Raw genomic sequence first — 19558 nt, 5'->3', positions numbered from 1 at the left:
ACGGAACGAGAGGTCATTGGTTCAGGTCTTCATTTTTGCAGAGTTATGATCTGTCCGTTCGTTCATTGACATCTCTGTTCACTGTAATAAGTTTAGTGTCTGTGTTTTGCGCCCGCACCGCAAAAACGTGCGATTAGTAGACGAAATGACGTGCCTCTCCAACGGGAACCGAAAACATTTGATCGCAAGGTCATAGGTCAACCGATTCCTCCACAGTAAAACACGTCTGATATATTCTATATGACACTGGTGACGGGATGTGCTTCACATGACAGGAATATGTTGTCGACCCACCTAACCTGTACACTTGGCGAATGGGTAAAAAGATTCTTCTACCTTGCCCGATTTAGGTTTTCTTGTGAATGTGATAATCACTCCCAAAAAAGTGATGAAAACATAAGAGTTCGTCACATAAACTGCAACAAATGAATTCAATAGTTTCACAGTCGCACAGTTTTCCCTGTTGTCTGTCAAAACATATGTTTTTAACGTTTTCAAATTTTTCCGTGTGTAGACCGTCAAATCCTGCATATGTCCAAGCAAATCTGAACATGTCCTGGAATTTTGGAGATCGAAATTGATTATGTGTGAGTGCCTGAACTTTGATAATTGTCTTAAAATAAAAAATTAAACTTGTTCTTGAGGGAGGACTTAAACCAAAGACCTCTCATTCCGAAGCTGCTCACGCTAACCACAGGCCCACGGCGCTCCTGAGCTCATATTATCCTTGATGTTGCTTATCTTGCATATGGACTACTCAGTTTCTATAATTTGCTTATTTTTTTCATAGTTCCATACAACTTCTTCCTGTTTTCTCAAATGATCTGTGTTCAGTTTTTCAAGGGCTATCCACTGTGCCAACTTATAACTAAATCTGAGGGGTGTGCGATGGGGAGGTTCTCATGTAAGCTACTTATGCTGGCAGTTGTGCTTATTCGAATTCTAGAAAATTTTCTTCGTTTTCTTTTGTGAAAGAACTTCGCAAAACCGTGTTCAGTAACTCTGCTTAGTAATTCGGCAATATGGTTATTCAACAGTAGTTGTATTTCCCTAGATCTTGTGGTTTTACATATTTCATGTATTTTTGCACCAAATAGTATTTTTCTTTTTTACAGCCTGTATGTTTTATATGAATACTTAATTTTGTGTTGCAGACTGCTTACCTTCAATTAATTCATATAATGTAGTACACTATACGCTAAATTAATCTCGCATATTTTTAATATATTCTCATCGTCTACCCTATATAGCTTTCTGTCAGAAGAGGATGTTTTTTATAGCTTCTTATTGTTCTTGCTGTGCATTGTAGAACTCTATGAATATATGCAATTTGAAAGCGTTTTATTAACTTTCTGTATATTTTTTCTGTATTTGATAAATACAGTACATATTATATTTGGGTCGATTTCATCCATACTAATCATGTATTTAATTGATAACATCTAGAGTAAATTGTTAAGTACAAATTTTACTTAATCATGGAGTGTGTCATTTCTTGAAAGATACCAAATGCTTCCCATTGAGGAATTAGTTTTTCATTTTAGTCCTACTTTTCATTAAGATCTTCCAGTATCATAAGGTAGTGTGTTTTGTTGTTACTTACCAGTTTATGTATGTCTTCCTAAAGGTATTCTACCTCCTCATAAGATTGCGAGCACTTCAGTGCATAGACTTGAATGATGCCATGGAATACCATATGTTTATTTTTATGAGCCGTGCTGATCTGTCTTAAGTTTTCTTCAACATATCTAATATTTAAACGTCCTGATACAAAGAACAGTGTACCAGAATGGGACTCGAACCTGGGACTTTAACCTTCGGCAAATTGAAAGGCAGGAGGAAAGGTATATATAGAAGTGAAGATATGAGGTCATATCGTGAATTGCAATTGGATAGCTTCATCGATAGAACACTTGGTCGCGAAAGAAAAAGGCTCTACGTTCGAACCACCGTCCAGCACAGAATTTTTATATACCAGGAAGTGAAAACTCATTTTGCATCTACACTGTTTCCAGTTTTCGTGTTTACAATAATCTCTTCATCGGAATATTTCCATTCCTTATATCGTCTGCAATAAGACAGGTACAAATTTGAATTCTATTTCAAGTTATCTGATAAGAAGAACCTGTTCGATTTGATGCCTCTTTGACGGCTTGTTTCTTTATTCAAGAGTTCTCATCTGTCTCCTCGAGGATGAGTAGACCCCGTTATAGGCTTTTCCACAATCTTACATCGACAGAGTGAAAGGGGTGGAGGCCGAAGGGATGAAAGTCAGGTTGGTGTATACAAGCAGTCGCCTGGTGTAACATGGAAGCTATGAGGGACGCACATACGAACGACTGGCCGGAGACCTGAGGACAAAGTTGTTGCGTCTGCTGGCAGGCGGTGGTGAACCAGCTGGGGATGCACGAGCTGGTGCCGCACAGCGAGTTCCTGGAGGGCCTCGGAGCCACCATCTGCCGGTCAAAGGCTGTGTACAAGGACGTCTGCACCAACCTGCTCTTCCTCATGGCCGGATACTCCTCCAAGCATCTCAACTCGGTAAGGAAAAACCTAGGGTGCGGTATTCTACAATTTTAGTGCTCAATAAAACTTTCTATTACACTACTGACCATTAAAATTGCTACACCACGAAGATGACATGCTATACACACGAAATTTCACCGACAGGAAGAAGATGCTGTGATATGCAAATGATTAGCTTTACAGAGCATTCACAACAGGTAGCCGCCTGTGGCGACACCTACAACGTGCTGGCATGAGGAAAGTTTCCAACTTCAGTTGACCAAACAGCAGTTCACCGGTGTTGCCTGGTGGAACGTTGTTGTGATGCCTCGTGTAAGGAGGAGAAATGCATACCATCACGTTTCCGACTTTGATAAAGGTCGGATTGTAGCCTATCGAGATTGCGGTTTATCGCATCGCGACATTGCTGCTCGTGTTGGTCGAGATACAACGACTGTTAGCAGAATATGGAATAGGTGGGTTCAGGAGGGTAATACGGAACGCCGTGCTGGATCCCAGCGGCCTCGTATCACTAGGAGTCGAGATGACACTCAACGAATTACCTGGGTGCACGAATGGCAAAACCACAATTTTTTTCGGATGAATCCAATTCTGTTTACAGCATCATGATGGGCTTGGTTCAAATGGCTCTGAGCACTATGGGACTTAACATCTATGGTCATCAGTCCCCTAGAACTTAGAACTACTTAAACCTAACTAACCTAAGGACATCACACAACACCCAGCCATCACGAGGGAGAGAAAATCCATGACCCCGCCGCGAATCGAACCCAGGAACCCCATCATGATGGGCACATCCGTGTTTGGCGACATCGCGGTGAACGCACATTGGAAGCGTGTATTCGTCATCGCCATACTGGCGTATCACCCTTCGTGATGGTATGGGGTGCCATTGGTTACACGTCTCGGTCATCTCTTCTTCGCATTGACGGCATTTTGAACAGTGGTCGTTACATTTCAGATGTGTTACGACCCGTGGCTCTACCCTTCATTCGTTCCCTGCGTAAACCAACATTTCAGCAGGATAATGCACGACCGCTTGTTGCAGGCCCTGTGCGGGCCTTTCTAGATACGGAAAATGTTCGACTGCTCCCCTGGCCAGCACATTCTCCAGACCATTCACCAATTGAAAACGTCTGGTCAATGGTGGCCGAGCAACTGGCTCATCGTAATACGCCAGTCACTACTCTTGATGAACTGTGGTATCGTGTTGAAGCTGCATGGGCAGCTGTACCTGTACACGCCATCCAAGCTCTGTTTGACTCAATGCCCAGGCGTATCACGGCCGTTATTACAGTCAGAGTTTGTTTTGGGTACTGATTTCTCAGGATCTATGCACGCAAATTGCGTGAAAATGTAATCACATATCAGTTCTAGTATAATAAATTGCCCAATCGATACCCGTTTATGATCTGCATTTCTTCTTGGTGTAGCAACTTTAATGGTCAGTAGCGTATTTTCATGCCTTGTATAGTGATAGGCATGAGTTCAATTTATACGTGACATATGTGAAATTAGATTCTTTGATCACGTTTCACGGTCACATACACTCCTATACTGACTGTATGCAGAGATTTAGAAACACTCTGTCTCCTCTACTATCTTATCAACGTACGCTGTCCCTCATATCTCTCCTCGACCTTAACACTCTCGTCTGAACAACTTTAAGGAAACACCCATTTCCATCTGAGCTAAATCCTTTCGGTCCCACTGCATTAATCGGAACAATTTCTCGAAGACGTTCTCAGTAACGTTCTCTGGAATAACCTTCCTCATTACATTAGAGAACTGAATAACATCTGCAGCTTCAGAAGACAGTTAATGATGTCTACTACAGCAGCAATAAGGATTAATATTATCCCTGCACACACTCGCTACCCCTTTGCATCCTTCTATCCAACTAGATTTTCCTCATTTTCCAGTATTCTTAGCTGGTGCAGTCACCTAAGTTTCCCGTCCCCAAAACTCACTATAACATAAAGTATCTATTTTGTACACCTATAAATACTTTTTCTGTTGTCATTGTTGTTATGTTTAGACACGTAGTAGACCCGTTGTGGATCACATGAAGCATCTATATTTCTACAATATTGGTAAACATTTTTGGAAACAGTGATCAATATAGTATTATATTTTAACTGAAGTTCAGTCTTGGTCACAACACGTATGTCTCAATAACATAGGTGACCGGTTTCAGTTATATTTATATAACCATCTTCAGACCCATGGCTTCCTTGGAGGATGGTAGGCGGAGCTCTCCTCAGCTGCTACGAAGCAGCTGAGGAACAGCTGAGGAGAGCTCCGCCTATCATCCTCCAAGGAAGCCATGGGTCTGAAGATGGTTATATAAATATAACTGAAACCGGTCACCTATATTATTAAGACATAAGTGTTGGGATCAAGACTGAACTTTAGTTAAAATATATGTAGTTCTTCCTGCGGTTTTTCCATGAGACCTTAATTTTCTCGCTAATGGCTTTCTTTATTTCGTCTGTCCATTTTGTACCGGACTTTTTAGCTCTTGTCTCTGTCTGGACTTCCCACTTGTCTATTTTGCTTCTGCAGATGTAACAGTCTGCAGTATCATGAATGGTGAGTTGAGCATCAGTAAGGTCTTTTCGTACTTGTGCGGCCCATGTCATACCTTTAAGGTTTTCAGTGGCTGTGAATCTATACTCAGGGAGTCTGTGTATGTGTCCATAGAATTTAAGGTGTGTTTTACTTATGTCAGCAGCAGTATATGAAATTTCCTCTGTAGTTTTGTTGGTTTGCATTCGATGTCCAGCTTCTGTTTTTTGTGGTCCATCCTAACGATCTTTTGTTCTTCTTTTTGTAGATTTTACAGTAGCATCTTGTCATGGAGTGACAAGGTTTCTGCTGCGTATAGCACCTCGGGTTCAATGACAGTGCTGTAGTGCCTGATTTTTGCATGCATGGACATGTACTTTTTGTTGTAAAATTGGTGTGTTCGACCGTAGGCACTCTATTTTCTGTGCTCGAGTTTCTTGAGTTTTTTTTTCTAGTCCAGTGGGTTTTAAAATTTCCCCCAGGTATTTAAAATGTGGAATTCTGTTTATCCATCCATATTTTGTGGTGAGATGCTGTATGTTCAAGAGTGTACACATAAATTCCGTTTTCTCAAAAGAAATGTGCAAGCCAACGTTCTCGGCTCATTGTTTGAATATTTCTATTTGATGTATTGCATTTTGTTCACTGTCTTTAAGAATTGCAATGCCCTCGGCAAAGACTAGCGAGGTGACTTCAGTTTTCCTGGTTTCCATAGACCAAGTTTTCTATGCTCACTCTCCCATTCCCTTATGACCTTGTCCAAAATGATATTGAACAGAGTTGGAGATAGTCTGTCTTTCAGTTCTGATCTCAAAACATTCCGAGATTTCCCCAAGAATATTACTTTAGAGATTGTGATGGAGAGTGCCTGTTCAATGAGCTTACGTGTTTTCAGGGCAGGAACGTCCGGATCGGACACTCGCTTGATACTCCCCTATCTTTTGTTCAATTTGCTCCTCTGTTCTCTGCAATAGTCATGAAGAGAATATCTTGCAGGTGACTGGTAGCAGTTAAATGCATCGGTAATTGTTGACATCCGTTACGTCGCCTTTTTTGTCCAGGGGGTGGATAAGTGCACACTTCCAGTCGTCAGGTAATTCTTCTGTTGTCGAAATTTCTTTGATAATTTCCATGAGCTCCCCAAGTGTGTTTAAATTTATCAGTAGTTCTGCTACTATGTTATCATCTCCGGCCACTTTGTTGTTTTTGAGATGGTGCATGTCATGGGGATTTCTTCTTTTGAGGGTGATACGGAGTCTTGGTTGGTGTGTGTGGGTTCAATAAATGGGAATCTTTCTGTAGGTTCTGGACAATTTAGTAAATTGACGAAGTAAACTGCGAGTTCTTTGCAGTTTTCTTCATTAGTAAATGCTAATTCTCCATTTTGTTTTTTAAAGCAGAGTTTTTGTGGTGTGAATATCTTATCCTATTTGTAAATGTCCTGTTACATGGTAGTTCTGAAAGTCACTTTCCAGTTGTTCCAATTGTACGTTTAGGTATCTTCTCTTGGTTTGTCTGTTGATTCTGGCTATTTCTTTCCGTACTTTGAAGAAATTTTGTTGTGTCTCTGTCGTTTTCCTGCTGCTGTATTTCTGGAAGGCCAATTTGAATGATTCAGAGCGTTTTTAGTGTTGTCGTTCCACCATGCATGTTTTTTTCTTTCTTCTCAGCGGTAGTAGTTCCTGTGCTTTACGTATAATCTTGTTTTTGAACTCTTCCCATGTGTTTGCTTCTTCTTTCTCCCAATCGTCCTTTATGTTTGTTTGTGGAGACTATTTACGTCGAATATCTGTAGGTGTTATTTCTTAAGATCTTTGACTCGTGTAAGGTAGTCGTCTGAGTCAATATTGGCATCTCTTCGGACTTGTACATCATGAATTTCTCATAGCTGCTTGTGGGTGATTGCTATATGGTTAATCTAGAATTCTCCAAGTTCTCGAATAGGAGAGCGCCAAGTTTTTGCTTTCTGCGGCGCTTTCGTACAGACATCGACATTATCTTCTGGTTGAATTGTTAACAAAGATCAACTAGTCGCCTTCCATTTCTGTTGGTAAATTTGTGCGCAGGATATCTGCCTATAATCTTCCTGTGTTCTTTTTCTCTGCCCAGTTGCGCGTTAAAGTCACCAAGGAGTAAGATGGTGTCCTTCTTGGGGATCTTCGCCACAGTCTTCTCCAATTGGTTCCAGAAATTCTACACTTCGATAGGGTTTTTCTTATGGTCTATGTTGGTTTGGGCATGAGCGTTGACAAGTCTATAATTTCTGTTGGCGCACTGTATACGATCCGTCATGAGTCTGTTGTTGATGGGAGTGAATTCCTTGACGGAGTTTATGATATTCTTGTGTGCAAGTACAGCCATTCCCAGCAAAGTGACACCTTTACCAATCTGTTTATCAGTTTTGCTCTTGAATATGCGGTAGCTCCATAATCTGTAGTATCATCGTCAGTATATCGTGTTTCCTGAAGTGCTAGTAATAGGATATTTTTTCTGTCGCGTTTTGTAGTAAGACTGACTAGCTTTACAGTTTGTATCAGTGTATTGATATTTGGTGTGCCAATGAATGTTGTTGTTTTAGCCAGTAGTTTGTCAGAGAACTCCGACTTTCTCTGAGTTCGTGGTTGCCTAGGTCCCCCGGAATCCGAATGCCCGTTTGCCGCCTGCCGACGGGTGGATTGGTTACCGCCTAGGGTAATTTTGTCGTTGCTCTCACGAACCATATGCTTGTTATTAAATTTTGCCCAGCTAGGCTGATTGTGTATAACCAGGGACCGTTAGTTCCTGGAGCAGTTGCTACATCCGCATCCACTGGATGAACAATCGCTGACCAAGTTGCTGGTGGTTTCCATAACAGACGCCGCTTGGATTTTAAGAAGAGAATTCTCCCGCCTTCTCTGCCTGTGAGATCTTTATCTTCATTTTCCATGCGAACGGTTGATCCTCTTCACCTGTTCCCTGGAAAGGAGCCTTTACAAGATACTACCAGTCGGGCCAGCTGGACCAAGGTTTTTTAAGAGGTGTTACTCCTCCCCCTCCTCCTGTTTGTTGTCATTATTATATTTATTACTATTATTATTAACATTAGTATTGTAATCATTACTATAATTATTATCGTCATTGGTGGTGGTAGCATCAGAGTAGTAGAAATACTTCCAGTATTAACTTATTAGTCCTAATCAGTATCATTACTCATATTGTCTCTATGGGCACTCACATCATTTTAATACTATTTGTCATACTAAAATTATTGTTAGTTGTTAGTTAACTATGATGTAAGATAGATACTACTTGTGTGAAACCTTGGGTACATAAGAGGGGACCTTACAGTCCTAATCAGTCAGAATAAATAAATTAATTAGTAAATAAATAAATGTCCTGAGTGGTAAGGCTGCCCGCTAATAAGTGATTTTTAATGACTGATGATTCTCAAGTAGTATGCCAGAACACTTATTTGCACAGTAGACAAAACAGGGCCCGATTAACACAACTGAAAGAACGTCCTGATCTGGTACTAGAAATGAGACAATCATCGTGACGTAATCATGACACTAGTCCATAGTAACGCAGTCGTGATGGCAACGGCGATGGGCGCAGATGTGCCGAGTGTGGGGGCCGCTAACGTCGGATGCACTAAGGCTGTGAAAGTGACGCCTGGCGGCCGGAACGGCGCAGCTGGTGTGAGATTCGAATGATGGGCTTTTTAATCTTTCATTCCTTATCGGAGGGAGATGGTGGGCTGCAGGATGCAGGAGAGCATAGCCCTTCTGAACCGAGAGTATTAGCTTGACTTCGTGGTATCCTGGTTTGACACACTTTATTGTTATTGTTCTTGTGGACTTCAGTCCAGAGACTGGTTTGATGCAGCTCTCCATACTACTCTATCCTGCGCAATCTTCTTCCTCTCCGAATAACTACTGCAGCCTACATCCTTCTGAATCTGTTTAGTGTGTTCATATCTCGACCTCCCTCTACGATTTTTACTCTCCACGCTCCCCTCCAATACTAAACTGATGATCCCTTCTTGTAGACAAGTTGTGCCACAAATTCCTCTTCTACCGCATTCCAGTCGGTACCTCCTCGTTATTTATGTGATCTACCCATCTAATCTTCAACATTCTTCTGTAGCACCACATTTCGAAAGCTTCTGTTCCCTTCTTGTCTAAACTATTTACCTTCCATGTTTGACTTCCATACATGGCTGCATTACATACAAATGTTTTCAGAAAAGACTTCCTAACACTTAGATCTATACCTGATGTTAACAGATTTCTCTTCTTCAGAAACGCTTTCCTTGAAATCGCCAGTCTACATTTTATATCCTCTCTACTTCGACCATCATCAGTTATTTTGCTCCTCAAATAGCAAAACGCATCTACTACTTTAACTGTCACTTTTCCTAATCTAATTCCCTCAGCATCACCTGATTTAATTCAACTAAATTCCATTATCCTTGATTTGCTTTTGTAGATGTTCATCTTATACCCTCCTTTCAAGAAACTATCTATTCCGTTCAACTGCTCTAACAGGCCCTTTGCTGTCTCTGACAGATTACGATGTCGTCGGCGAACCTCAAAGTTTTTATTTCTTCTCCATGGATTTTAATTCCTACTCCAAGTTTTTTTGTGTGTCCTTTACTGCTTGCTCAATATAGATATTGAATCAAACTGCAGATAGGCTACAACCCTGTCTCACTCCCTTCTCAACCACTCAACCACTGCTTCCCTTTCATGACCCTCTACCCTTGCTGAATTCTGTACCAACTGTAAGTAGGCTTTCGCTCCCTGTATTTGACCCCTACCGCCTTCAGAATTTGAAAGAGAGAACTACAGTCAATATTGTCAAAAGCTTTCTCTAAATCTACAAATGCTAAAAACGTAGGTTTGCCTTTCCGTGACCTATCTTCTAAGATAAGTCGTAGGGTCAGTATTGCCTCCCGTGTTCCAGCATTTCTACGGAATCCAAACTGACTTTCCCCGGGGTCGGCTTCTACCAATTTTGCCATTGGTCTGTAAAGAATTCCTGTTAGTATTTTGCAGCAGTGGCTTATTAAACTGATAGCTCAGTAATTTTCACACCCGTCGAAACTTGCTTACTTTGGGATTGGAATTGTTATGTTCTTTTTGAAGTCTGGGGGTACTTCGCCTGTCTCATATATCTTGCTCATCTGATGGTAGAGTTTTGACAGGGCTGGTTCTCTCAAGGCTATCAGTAGCTCTAATGGAATGTTATGTACTCCCGGGGCATTGTTTCGACTTAGGTTTTTCACTGCTCTGTCAAATTTTTCACGCAGTATCATATCTTTCATTTCATCTTCATCTACGTCCTCATTCGTTTCCATAATATTCCCCCCCAACTACATCGCCGTTGTAATAGTCTGCCTTCCTTTCTTTGCTTAGAACTGATTTTCCATCAGAGCTCTTGATATTCATACAATTGGTTCTCTTCTCTCCAAAGGTCTCTTTAATTTTTATGAAGGCAGTATCTATCTTAATCCTAGTGATACATGTCTCTACAACCTTACATTTGTCTTGTAACCATCCCTGCTTAGCCATTTGCTCTTCCTGTCGATATCATTTTTGAGACGTTTGTATTCATTTTTGCCTACTTCATTTACTGAATTTTTATATTTTCTCCTTTCATCAATTAAAATCAGTGTCTCTTCTGTTACCCAAGATCGTCTGCGATCTCTCATCTCTTACCTTCTTGATCCTCTGCTGCCTTCACTATTTCATCTCCTAAAGCTACCCATTCTTCTTCTGCTGTATTACTTTCCTCCGTCCCAGTCAATCGTTGTTGCCTAATGCTCTCTCTGAAACTCTAAAACCTCTGGTTCTTTCAGTCTATCCAGGTCCCATCTCCTTTAATTCCCACCCTTTTGCAGTTTCTTCATCTTTAATCTACAGTTCACGACCAATAGATTGTGGTATGAGACCACATCTGCCCCTGGAAATGTCTTATAATTTAAAATCTGGTTCCTAAATCTCTGTCTTACCCTTGTATAATCACTTGAAATCTTCCAGTGTCTCCTGGCCTCTTCCAGGTATACAACCTTCTTTCGTGATTTGTAAACCAAGTGTTAACAATGATTAAGCTATGGTCTGTATAAAATTCTATCAGGCGGCTTCTTCTTTCATTCCTTACCCTCATCCCAGTTTCACCCACCAGTTTTCCTTCTCATCCTTTTCCTGCTATTGAATTCCAGTCACCCATGACTATTAAATTTTCATCTCCCTTCACTAAGTGAATAATTTCTTTTATGTCATATTTATTGTAATTGGACTGAAAGTAGTGTTCAGTGTTGGAAAGGGGGGGGGGGGACAGCTCTGGCTTTCACCCCACGAAAAAACCCTGGCTAGGGCTGCTGATGGTACCAACATACACTATTGGCCATTAAAATTGCTACATCAAGAAGAAATGCAGATGATAAACGGGTATTCATTGGACAAATATATTTTACTAGAACTGACATGTGATTACATTTTCACGCAGTTTGGGTGCAAAGATCCTGAGAATTCAGTACCCAGAACTACCACCTCTGGCCGTAATAGCGGCCTTGATACGCCTGGGCATTGAGTCAAACAGAGCTTTAATGGCGTGTACAGGTACAGCTGCTCATGCAGCTTCAACACCACACCACAGTTCATCAAGAGTAGTCACTGGCTACTGTGACGAGTCAGTTGCTCGGCCACCGTTGACCAGACGTTTCAATTGGTGAGAGATCTGGAGAATGTGCTGGCCAGGGCTGCAGTCGAACATTTTATGTATCGAGAAAGGGCCGTACAGGACCTGCAACATGCGATCGTGCATTATCCTGCTGAAATGTAAGTTTTGCCAGGGATCGAATGAGGGATGGAGCCACGGGTCGTAACACATCTGAAATGCAACGTCCACTGCTCAAAGTGCCGTCAATGCGGACAAGAGTTGACCGAGAAGTGTAACGAATGGCACCCCATACCATCACGCAGTGTGATGCGGCAGTATGGCGATGACGAATACTCGCTTCCAATGTGCGTTCACCGCGATGTCGCCAAACACGGAGGTGCCCATCATGATGCTGTAAACAGAACCTGGATTTGTCCGAAAGATGACGTTTTGTCATTCGTGCACCCAGGTTCGTCGTTGAGTACACCGTCGCAGGCGTTCCTGTTTGTGATGCAGCGTCAAGGGTAACCCCAGCCATGGTCTCCGAGCTGATAGTCCATGCTGCTGCAAACGTCGTCGAACTGTTCGTGCAGATGGTTGTTGTCTTGCAAACGTCCCCATCCGTTGACTCAGGGATCGAAACGTGGCTGCACGATGCATTACAGCCATGTAGATAAGATGCCTGTCATCTCGACTGCTACTGATACGAGGCCGTTACGATCCAGCACGGCGTTCCGTATTACCCTCCTGAACCCTACCGATTCCATATTCCGCTAACAGTCTTTGAATCTCGACCAACGCGGGCAGCAATGTCGCGATACGATAAACCATAATCGCTATAGGCTACAATCCGACCTTTATCAATGTCGAAAACGTGGTGGTACGCACTTCTCCTCCTTACACGAGGCATCACAACAACGTTTCACCAGGCAGCTGGTCAACTGCTGTTTGTGTATGAGAAATCGGTTGGAAACTTTCCTCATGTTAGCACGTTGTAGGTGTCGCCCCCGGCGCCAACCTCGTGTAAATGCTCTGAAAAGCAAATCATTAGCATATCACAGCATCTTCTCCCTTTCGGTTAAATTTCGCGTCTGTAGCACGTCATCTTCGTGGTGTATTAATTTTAATGGCCAGTAGTGTATATGCCGCATTGAGTGTGACTTTCAGCTAGAGGCATGCTACAAGTAGTACAGGATCCATTGCATCTCTTACGTCGGCGAAAGGTTAGTGGTGACCGTTTTCATTGCATCTCGGAACAGTGAGGCTTTATACGACATTGTAGTCGGTTGTGGCTGCTGGTGGTTGAGCCGTGACTTAAATACGCAGCAGGCGAAGTGCCCTTGGAGCGCTTGACGGGTACGTAACCTGTGTTATTGTTGTTGTCTTCAGTCCTGAGACTGGTTTGATGCAGCTCTACATGCTACTCTATCCTGTGCAAGCTGCTTCATCTCCCAGTACCTACTGCAACCTACATCCTTCTGAATCTGCTTAGTGTATTCATCTCTTGGTCTCCCTCTACGATTTTTACCCTCCACGCTACCCTCCAATGCTAAATTTGTGATCCCTTGATGCCTCAAAACATGTCCTACCAACCGATCCCTTCTTCTAGTCAAGTTGTGCCACAAACTTCTCTTCTTCCCAATCCTATTCAATACCTCTTCATTAGTTACATGATCTATCCATCTAATCTTCAACATTCTTCTGTAGCACCACATTTCGAAAGCTTCTATTCTCTTCTTGTCCAAACTAGTTATCGTCCATGTTTCACTTCCATACAAGGGTACACTCCAAACAAATACTTTCAGAAACGACTTCCTGATACATAAATCTATATTCGATGTTAACAAATTTCTCTTCTTCAGAAACACTTTCCTTGCCATTGCCAGTCTACATTTTATATCCTCTCTACTTCGACCATCATCAGTTATTTTACTTCCTAAATAGCAAAACTCCTTTACTACTTTAAGTGTCTCATTTCCTAATCTAATTCCCTCAGCATCACCCGATTTAATTTGGCTACATTCCATTATCCTCGTTTTGCTTTTGTTGATGTTCATCTTATATCCTCCTTTCAAGACACTATCCATACCATTCAACTGCTCTTCCAAGTCCTTTGCCGTTTCTAACAGAATTACAATGTCATCGGCGAACCTCAACGTTTTTACTTCTTCTCCATGAATTTTAATACCTACTCCAAATTTTTCTTTTGTTTCCTTTACTGCTTGCTCAATATACAGATTGAATAACATTGGGGAGAGGCTACAACCCTGTGTCACACCTTTCCCAACCACTGCTTCCCTTTCATGCCCCTCGACTCTAATAACTGCCATCTGGTTTCTGTACAAATTGTAAATAGCCTTTCACTCCCTGTATTTTATGCCTGCCACCTTCAGAATTTGAAAGAGAGTATTCCAGTCAACATTGTCAAAAGCTTTCTCTAAGTCTACAAACGCTAGAAACGTAGGTTTGCCTTTTCTTAATCTTTCTTCTAAGATAAGTCGTAATGTCAGTATTGCCTCACGTGTTCCAAAATTTCTGCGGAATCCAAACTGATCCTCCCCGAGTTCCGCATCTACCAATTTTTCTATTCGTCTGTAAAGAATTCGCATTAGTATTTTGCATATTTTGCAGCTGTGACTTATTAAACTGATCGTTCAGTAATTTTCACGTCTGTCAGCACCTGCTTTCTTTGGGATTGGAATTATTATATTCTTCTTGAAGTCTGGGGGTATTTAACCTGTGTCATACATCTTGCTCAACAGCTGGTAGAGTTTTGTCAGGACTGTCTCTCCCAAGGCCGTCAGTAGTTCTAATGGAATGTTGTCTGCTCCTGGGGTCTTGTTTCGACTCAGGTCTTTCAGTGCTCTGTCAAACTCTTCACGCAGCATTGTATCTCCCATTTCATCTTCATCTACATCCTCTTCCATTTCCATAATATTGTCCTCAAGTACATCGCCCTTGTATAAACCTTCTATATACTCCTTCCACCTTTCTGCCTTCCCTTCTTTGCTTAGAACTGGGTTGCCATCTGAGCTCTTGATATTCATACACGTGGTACTCTTCTCTCCAAAGGTCTCTTTAAGTTTCTTGTAGGCAGTATCTATCTTACCCCTAGTGAGATAAGCCTCTACATCCTTACATTTGTCCTCTAGCCATCCCGGCATAGCCATTTTGCACTTCCTGTCGATCTCATTTTTGAGACGTTTGTATTCCTTTTTGTCTGCTTCATTTACTGCATTTTTATATTTTCTCTTTTCATCAGTTAAATTCAATATTTCTTTGTTGCCCAAGGATTTCTAGTAGTCCTCGTCTTTTTACCTACTTTATCCTCTGCTGCCTTCACTACTTCATCCCTCAGTGCTATCCATTCTTCTTCTACTGTGTTTCTTTCCCCCATTGCTGTCAATTGTTCCCTTATGCTCTCCTTGAAACTCTGTACAACCTCTGGTTCTTTCAGCTTATCCAGATCCCATGTCCTTAAATTCCCACCTTTTTGCAGATTCTTGAGTTTTAACCTACAGGTCATAACCAATACATTGTGGTCACACTCTACATCTGTCCCTGGAAATGTCCTACAATTTAAAACCTGATTCCTAAATTTCTGTCTTACCATTATATAATCTATCTGATACCTTTTAGTATCTCCAGGATTCTTCCATGTATACAACCTTCTTTTATGATTCTTGAACCAAGTGTTAGCTATGATTAAGTTATGCTCTATGCAAAATTCTACCAGACGGCTTCCTCTTTCATTTCTTAGTCCCAATCCATAATCACCTACTATGTTTCCTTCTCTCCCTTTTCCTACTGACGAATTCCAGTCACCCATGACTATTAAATTTTCGTCTCCCTTCACTACCTGAATAATTTCTTTTATCTCATCATACAGTTCATCAATTTCTTCATCATCTGCAGAGCTAGCTGGCATATAAACTTGTACTACTGTCGTAGGCGTGGGCTTCGTGTCTATCTTGGCCACAATAATGCGTTCACTATACTGTTTGTAGTAGGTTACCCGCACTCCTATTTTTTTTATTCATTATTAAACCTACTCCTGCATTACCCCTATTTGATTTTGTATTTATAACCCTGTATTCACCTGACCAAAGGTCTTGTTCCTCCTGCCACCGAACTTCACTAATTCCCACTATATCTAACTTTAACCTATCCATTTCCCTTTTTAAATTTTCTAACCTACCTGCCCGATTAAGGGATCTGACATTCCACGCTCCGATCCGTAGAACGCCAGTTTTCTTTCTCCTGATAACGACGTCCTCCTGAGTAGTCGCCGCCCGGAGATCCGAATGGGGGACTATTTTACCTCCGGAATATTTTACCCAAGAGGACGCCATCATCATTTAATCATACAGCAAAGCTGCATGTCCTCGGGAAAAATTACGGCTGTAGTTTCCCCTTGCTTTCAGCCGTTCGCAGTACCAGCACAGCAAGGCTGTTTTGGTTAATGTTGCAAGGCCAGATCAGTCAATCATCCAGACTGTTGCCCCTGCAACTACTGAAAAGGCTGCTGCCCCTCTTCAGGAACCACATGTTTGTCTGGCCTCTCAACAGATACCTCTCCGTTGTGGTTGCAGCTACGGTACGGCCATCTGTATCGCTGAGGCACGCAAGCCTCCCCACCAACGGCAAGGTCCATAGTTCATGGGGGGGGACGTAACCTGTAGGTGCAAACTAATCTTGTCAATGGCAGTGTCACCGTTGCTGGTGCTCGTGTTGCGTGCAAGTGACGATGGCGCTCCTGTTGGCGACACTACCGATCAGTTTGGGGACAGTATTTAGCAACATTACAATGTCCGTAACACGCAATGCGCTAGAGAAGCTTGTAAACCAGGGAAGGCCAAGAACACAGCTCGTGAGCAGTGCTTTGCCACGAGTGCCATTGTGCGCATCCTGACAGGGCACTGCCCACCCGTCCCCCACCTCCACCTTCCACACGTCAAGATTTCCGTGCGTCAGGAGGGGAAAGAGAGGGAGACTGCAAACGTAGCTGCATCAAAATGGTAATACATTTACACTATATACGACTTGGTTTTATATTCCAGATTTTGCAGCATAGATCACAAACAAAACAAATTTTCAGTATTATTTAACTACCTTTCTGGCGCACTGAAGACCTAATTTAATTTGTATTTATATGCAACTTGGTTTTATGTTTCAGATTTCTCAACAACATAGATCACAAGCAGAACTAATTTTCAGTATTATTTAATTACTTTTTGGAGCACTGAAGATGCAATATAATTTATATCTGGCGCAAACTCTTGGCAGCCGTACAGATGCAGACAGTTACACGGATTGTCGTGCTTAGGTTGCCAGTTAATTCTGACTTACTTAGTATCATATTCACGGAAAGCCTTTGTCACATTTAAATTGAGCGAAATAAAAATTGTTCAAATGGCTCTGAGTACTATGGGACTTAACATCTGTGGTCATCAGTCCCCTAGAACTTAGAACTACTTAAACCTAACTAACCTAAGGACATCACACACATCCATGCCCGAGGCAGAATTTGAACTTGCGACCGTGGCGGTCACGCGGTTTCTGACTGAAGCGCTTGGAACCCCACGGACATACCGGCCGGCAGCGAAATATTTTATGACGTTTACAACCTCATTATCAAACATGTGTAAACTGTCTTGAGAAAAACAGTGTAGATCTCTTCGACTGTTTTGACGATAAAGAATTTGTCTTTTAAACGGGATTCGTTCATTTCCATAGAAAACTGTTGCAACTGACAGTGGTTTAATGTGTATGACTTCAGAAAGTTGGTATTCGTACTACCAGATACATTATGTACTCCATGCCTGAAAATTTAGCGCAAAATGCTTCTTGATGTACAGAACAACGCATTCCGTTGTTGTAATTTTCTACTCTTTCATCGTCAACTAATCATTAAATTTTTTCTGCATATAGTTACAATGTAGTTCCATAGCAAATATGTAGTACACATCGAGTATGCAACTGCATATCGCGCAACAGATATTGATAATTCTTATCGTTCTCTCCTGTCATTTCAATTCATATTGGAGGATTTTGTCGACAGATCACTACGCTGTCTCGTTTTATGCAAACTTCTTTTATACCATGAACAAGCAGCGAAGGGTAGCGCTGAGTCAAATGTCGCACTGTACCAAGTACTTTCGAGAAGGACTGAGTAAAGCCGGGACAGACCGAGGCTTGGCCTGCAAACGGCTCACGCATCGGCAGGTTGGCATTCCGTGGCCAACGCTCTTGGAAATTGTTGTAACTGCGACCGGGACGACCGCGGGGTAGCAATGACGGAAAGCGCGGCCGGACCCGCGGAGAGGCCCGCGGACAACACAGCGGGAGAGGACGGACACGACCAAAGAAGGACAGAACGAATACAACAAGATCGAACAACGGAGTCACAAGGAAACAAGCACGTCCACTCGTACACAGAACCAGGAAGTAAACTGTCTATGGTGAGGCGAGGTGTCAACCGACGTACGCGTGATTAGACTGGCTGGCTGAGCGTTTCTTTATTTTTCTTTATTGTTATTTTTCACCTTATACAAAGGTGGCCTGGCTGCGGATACATCTACACCGCTCTTCAGCCACAAGCTTTACAATAATAGAGAGAAAGGAGACAGAAAAGTAACAAATAGGTGGTTAAAAAACAGGAGATACAATAAATAAAAAACTTGAAGCCGTTCACACTCGACGAAAACACACGAAAAACTGTCGGCACTGCACACAAACACTGACGACTGAGACGGTACAAGTGAACAAGGAGCGTGGCGGCAAAAAACACTAAACCACAATCACGACCCCACAGACACTAAACTGATGGCGATGATCTCCGGCGCGTGAATGTCCACTGAGGGTATGCGAGTCCAGGGTCCTGCCCAGAGGGGAGGAAGGTGGTGGCGGCAGGAGAGGGGAGAGCAGGTATGCCAATGCAGGGGGGATGGGGGGAAAATACAGGGCGGAGGGGTTATGGGAAGCCCAGGGCAGGAGGGGGGGGGGAAGGAAGGGATGATTTAGGGAAAGGAAAGAGAAGGGAGAGAGGGTGCCCTAAGGAAAAAAAAGACAGGAAGTGTGAGAGGAGGATCAAAGTTGATAGGAAGGGTAGGTGTAGGGGAGAAGGGCATCATCAGGGAGGGGGAGCTGGCAGAAGCCACCTTGGGAGAGAGTAAGTAGGGTGGATAGATGGAGAGCATGTGGGACGTGAAAATACAGGTGCAGCAGCGTATGGGGGTGGGAGAGGATGTGAGAGACAAGTGGGTGAGGGGGATCAAGTTTACAGGAGGTGTACAGGATCCGTATCTGTTTGAGGAAGAGGAGGAGATGGGGGAACAGAATAAAAAAATGGTTCAAATAGCTCTGAGCACTATAAGACTCAACTGCTGTGATCATTAGTCCCCTAGAACTTAGAACTACTTAAACCTAACTAACCTAAGAACATCACACACATCCATGCCCGAGGCAGGTTTCGAACCTGCGACCGTAGCAGTCACACGGTTCCGGACTGCGCGCCTAGAACCGCGAGACCACCGCGGCTGGCGGGAACAGAATAAGATCGTATGGGATCCGCTTGGAGGAGAGGAGACGGATATGATAGGCGAGGTGGAGAGCATGGCGTTCAAGGATTTGAGGGGATTTGTAAAAGGTAGGAGGGGCAGAGATCCAGGCACGATGGGTGTAGCAGAGCATAGGGCAGATGAGGGATTTATAGGTGTGGAGGATGGTGGACGGGTCCAGACCCCATGTACAGTCAGAAAGGAGCTTGAGGAGATGGAGCCCGGAGCGTGCCTTGGCTTGGATTGTCCGGAGATGGGGGCTC

General features: G+C 42.7%; 1 protein-coding gene across 1 annotated transcript in view; it reads left to right on the top strand.

The window, feature by feature from the left end:
• The window catches only part of LOC126281175 (lipase 3-like), an 83951-nt gene that overhangs the window by 8859 nt on the left and 55534 nt on the right, over positions 1-19558 (top strand). The window contains exon 2 of the mRNA XM_049979861.1: positions 2383-2541. Coding sequence (XP_049835818.1) covers positions 2404-2541 — 138 coding nt within the window. The 5' untranslated portion in view covers positions 2383-2403. The remainder of the gene's footprint in view (positions 1-2382; positions 2542-19558) is intronic.

The sequence above is a fragment of the Schistocerca gregaria genome, chromosome 7 (assembly GCF_023897955.1).
Source record: "Schistocerca gregaria isolate iqSchGreg1 chromosome 7, iqSchGreg1.2, whole genome shotgun sequence".
NCBI lineage: Eukaryota > Metazoa > Arthropoda > Insecta > Orthoptera > Acrididae > Schistocerca > Schistocerca gregaria.
The sequence above is the reverse complement of the archived record's forward strand: the minus strand, read 5'-3'. Positions and strand labels throughout refer to the sequence as shown.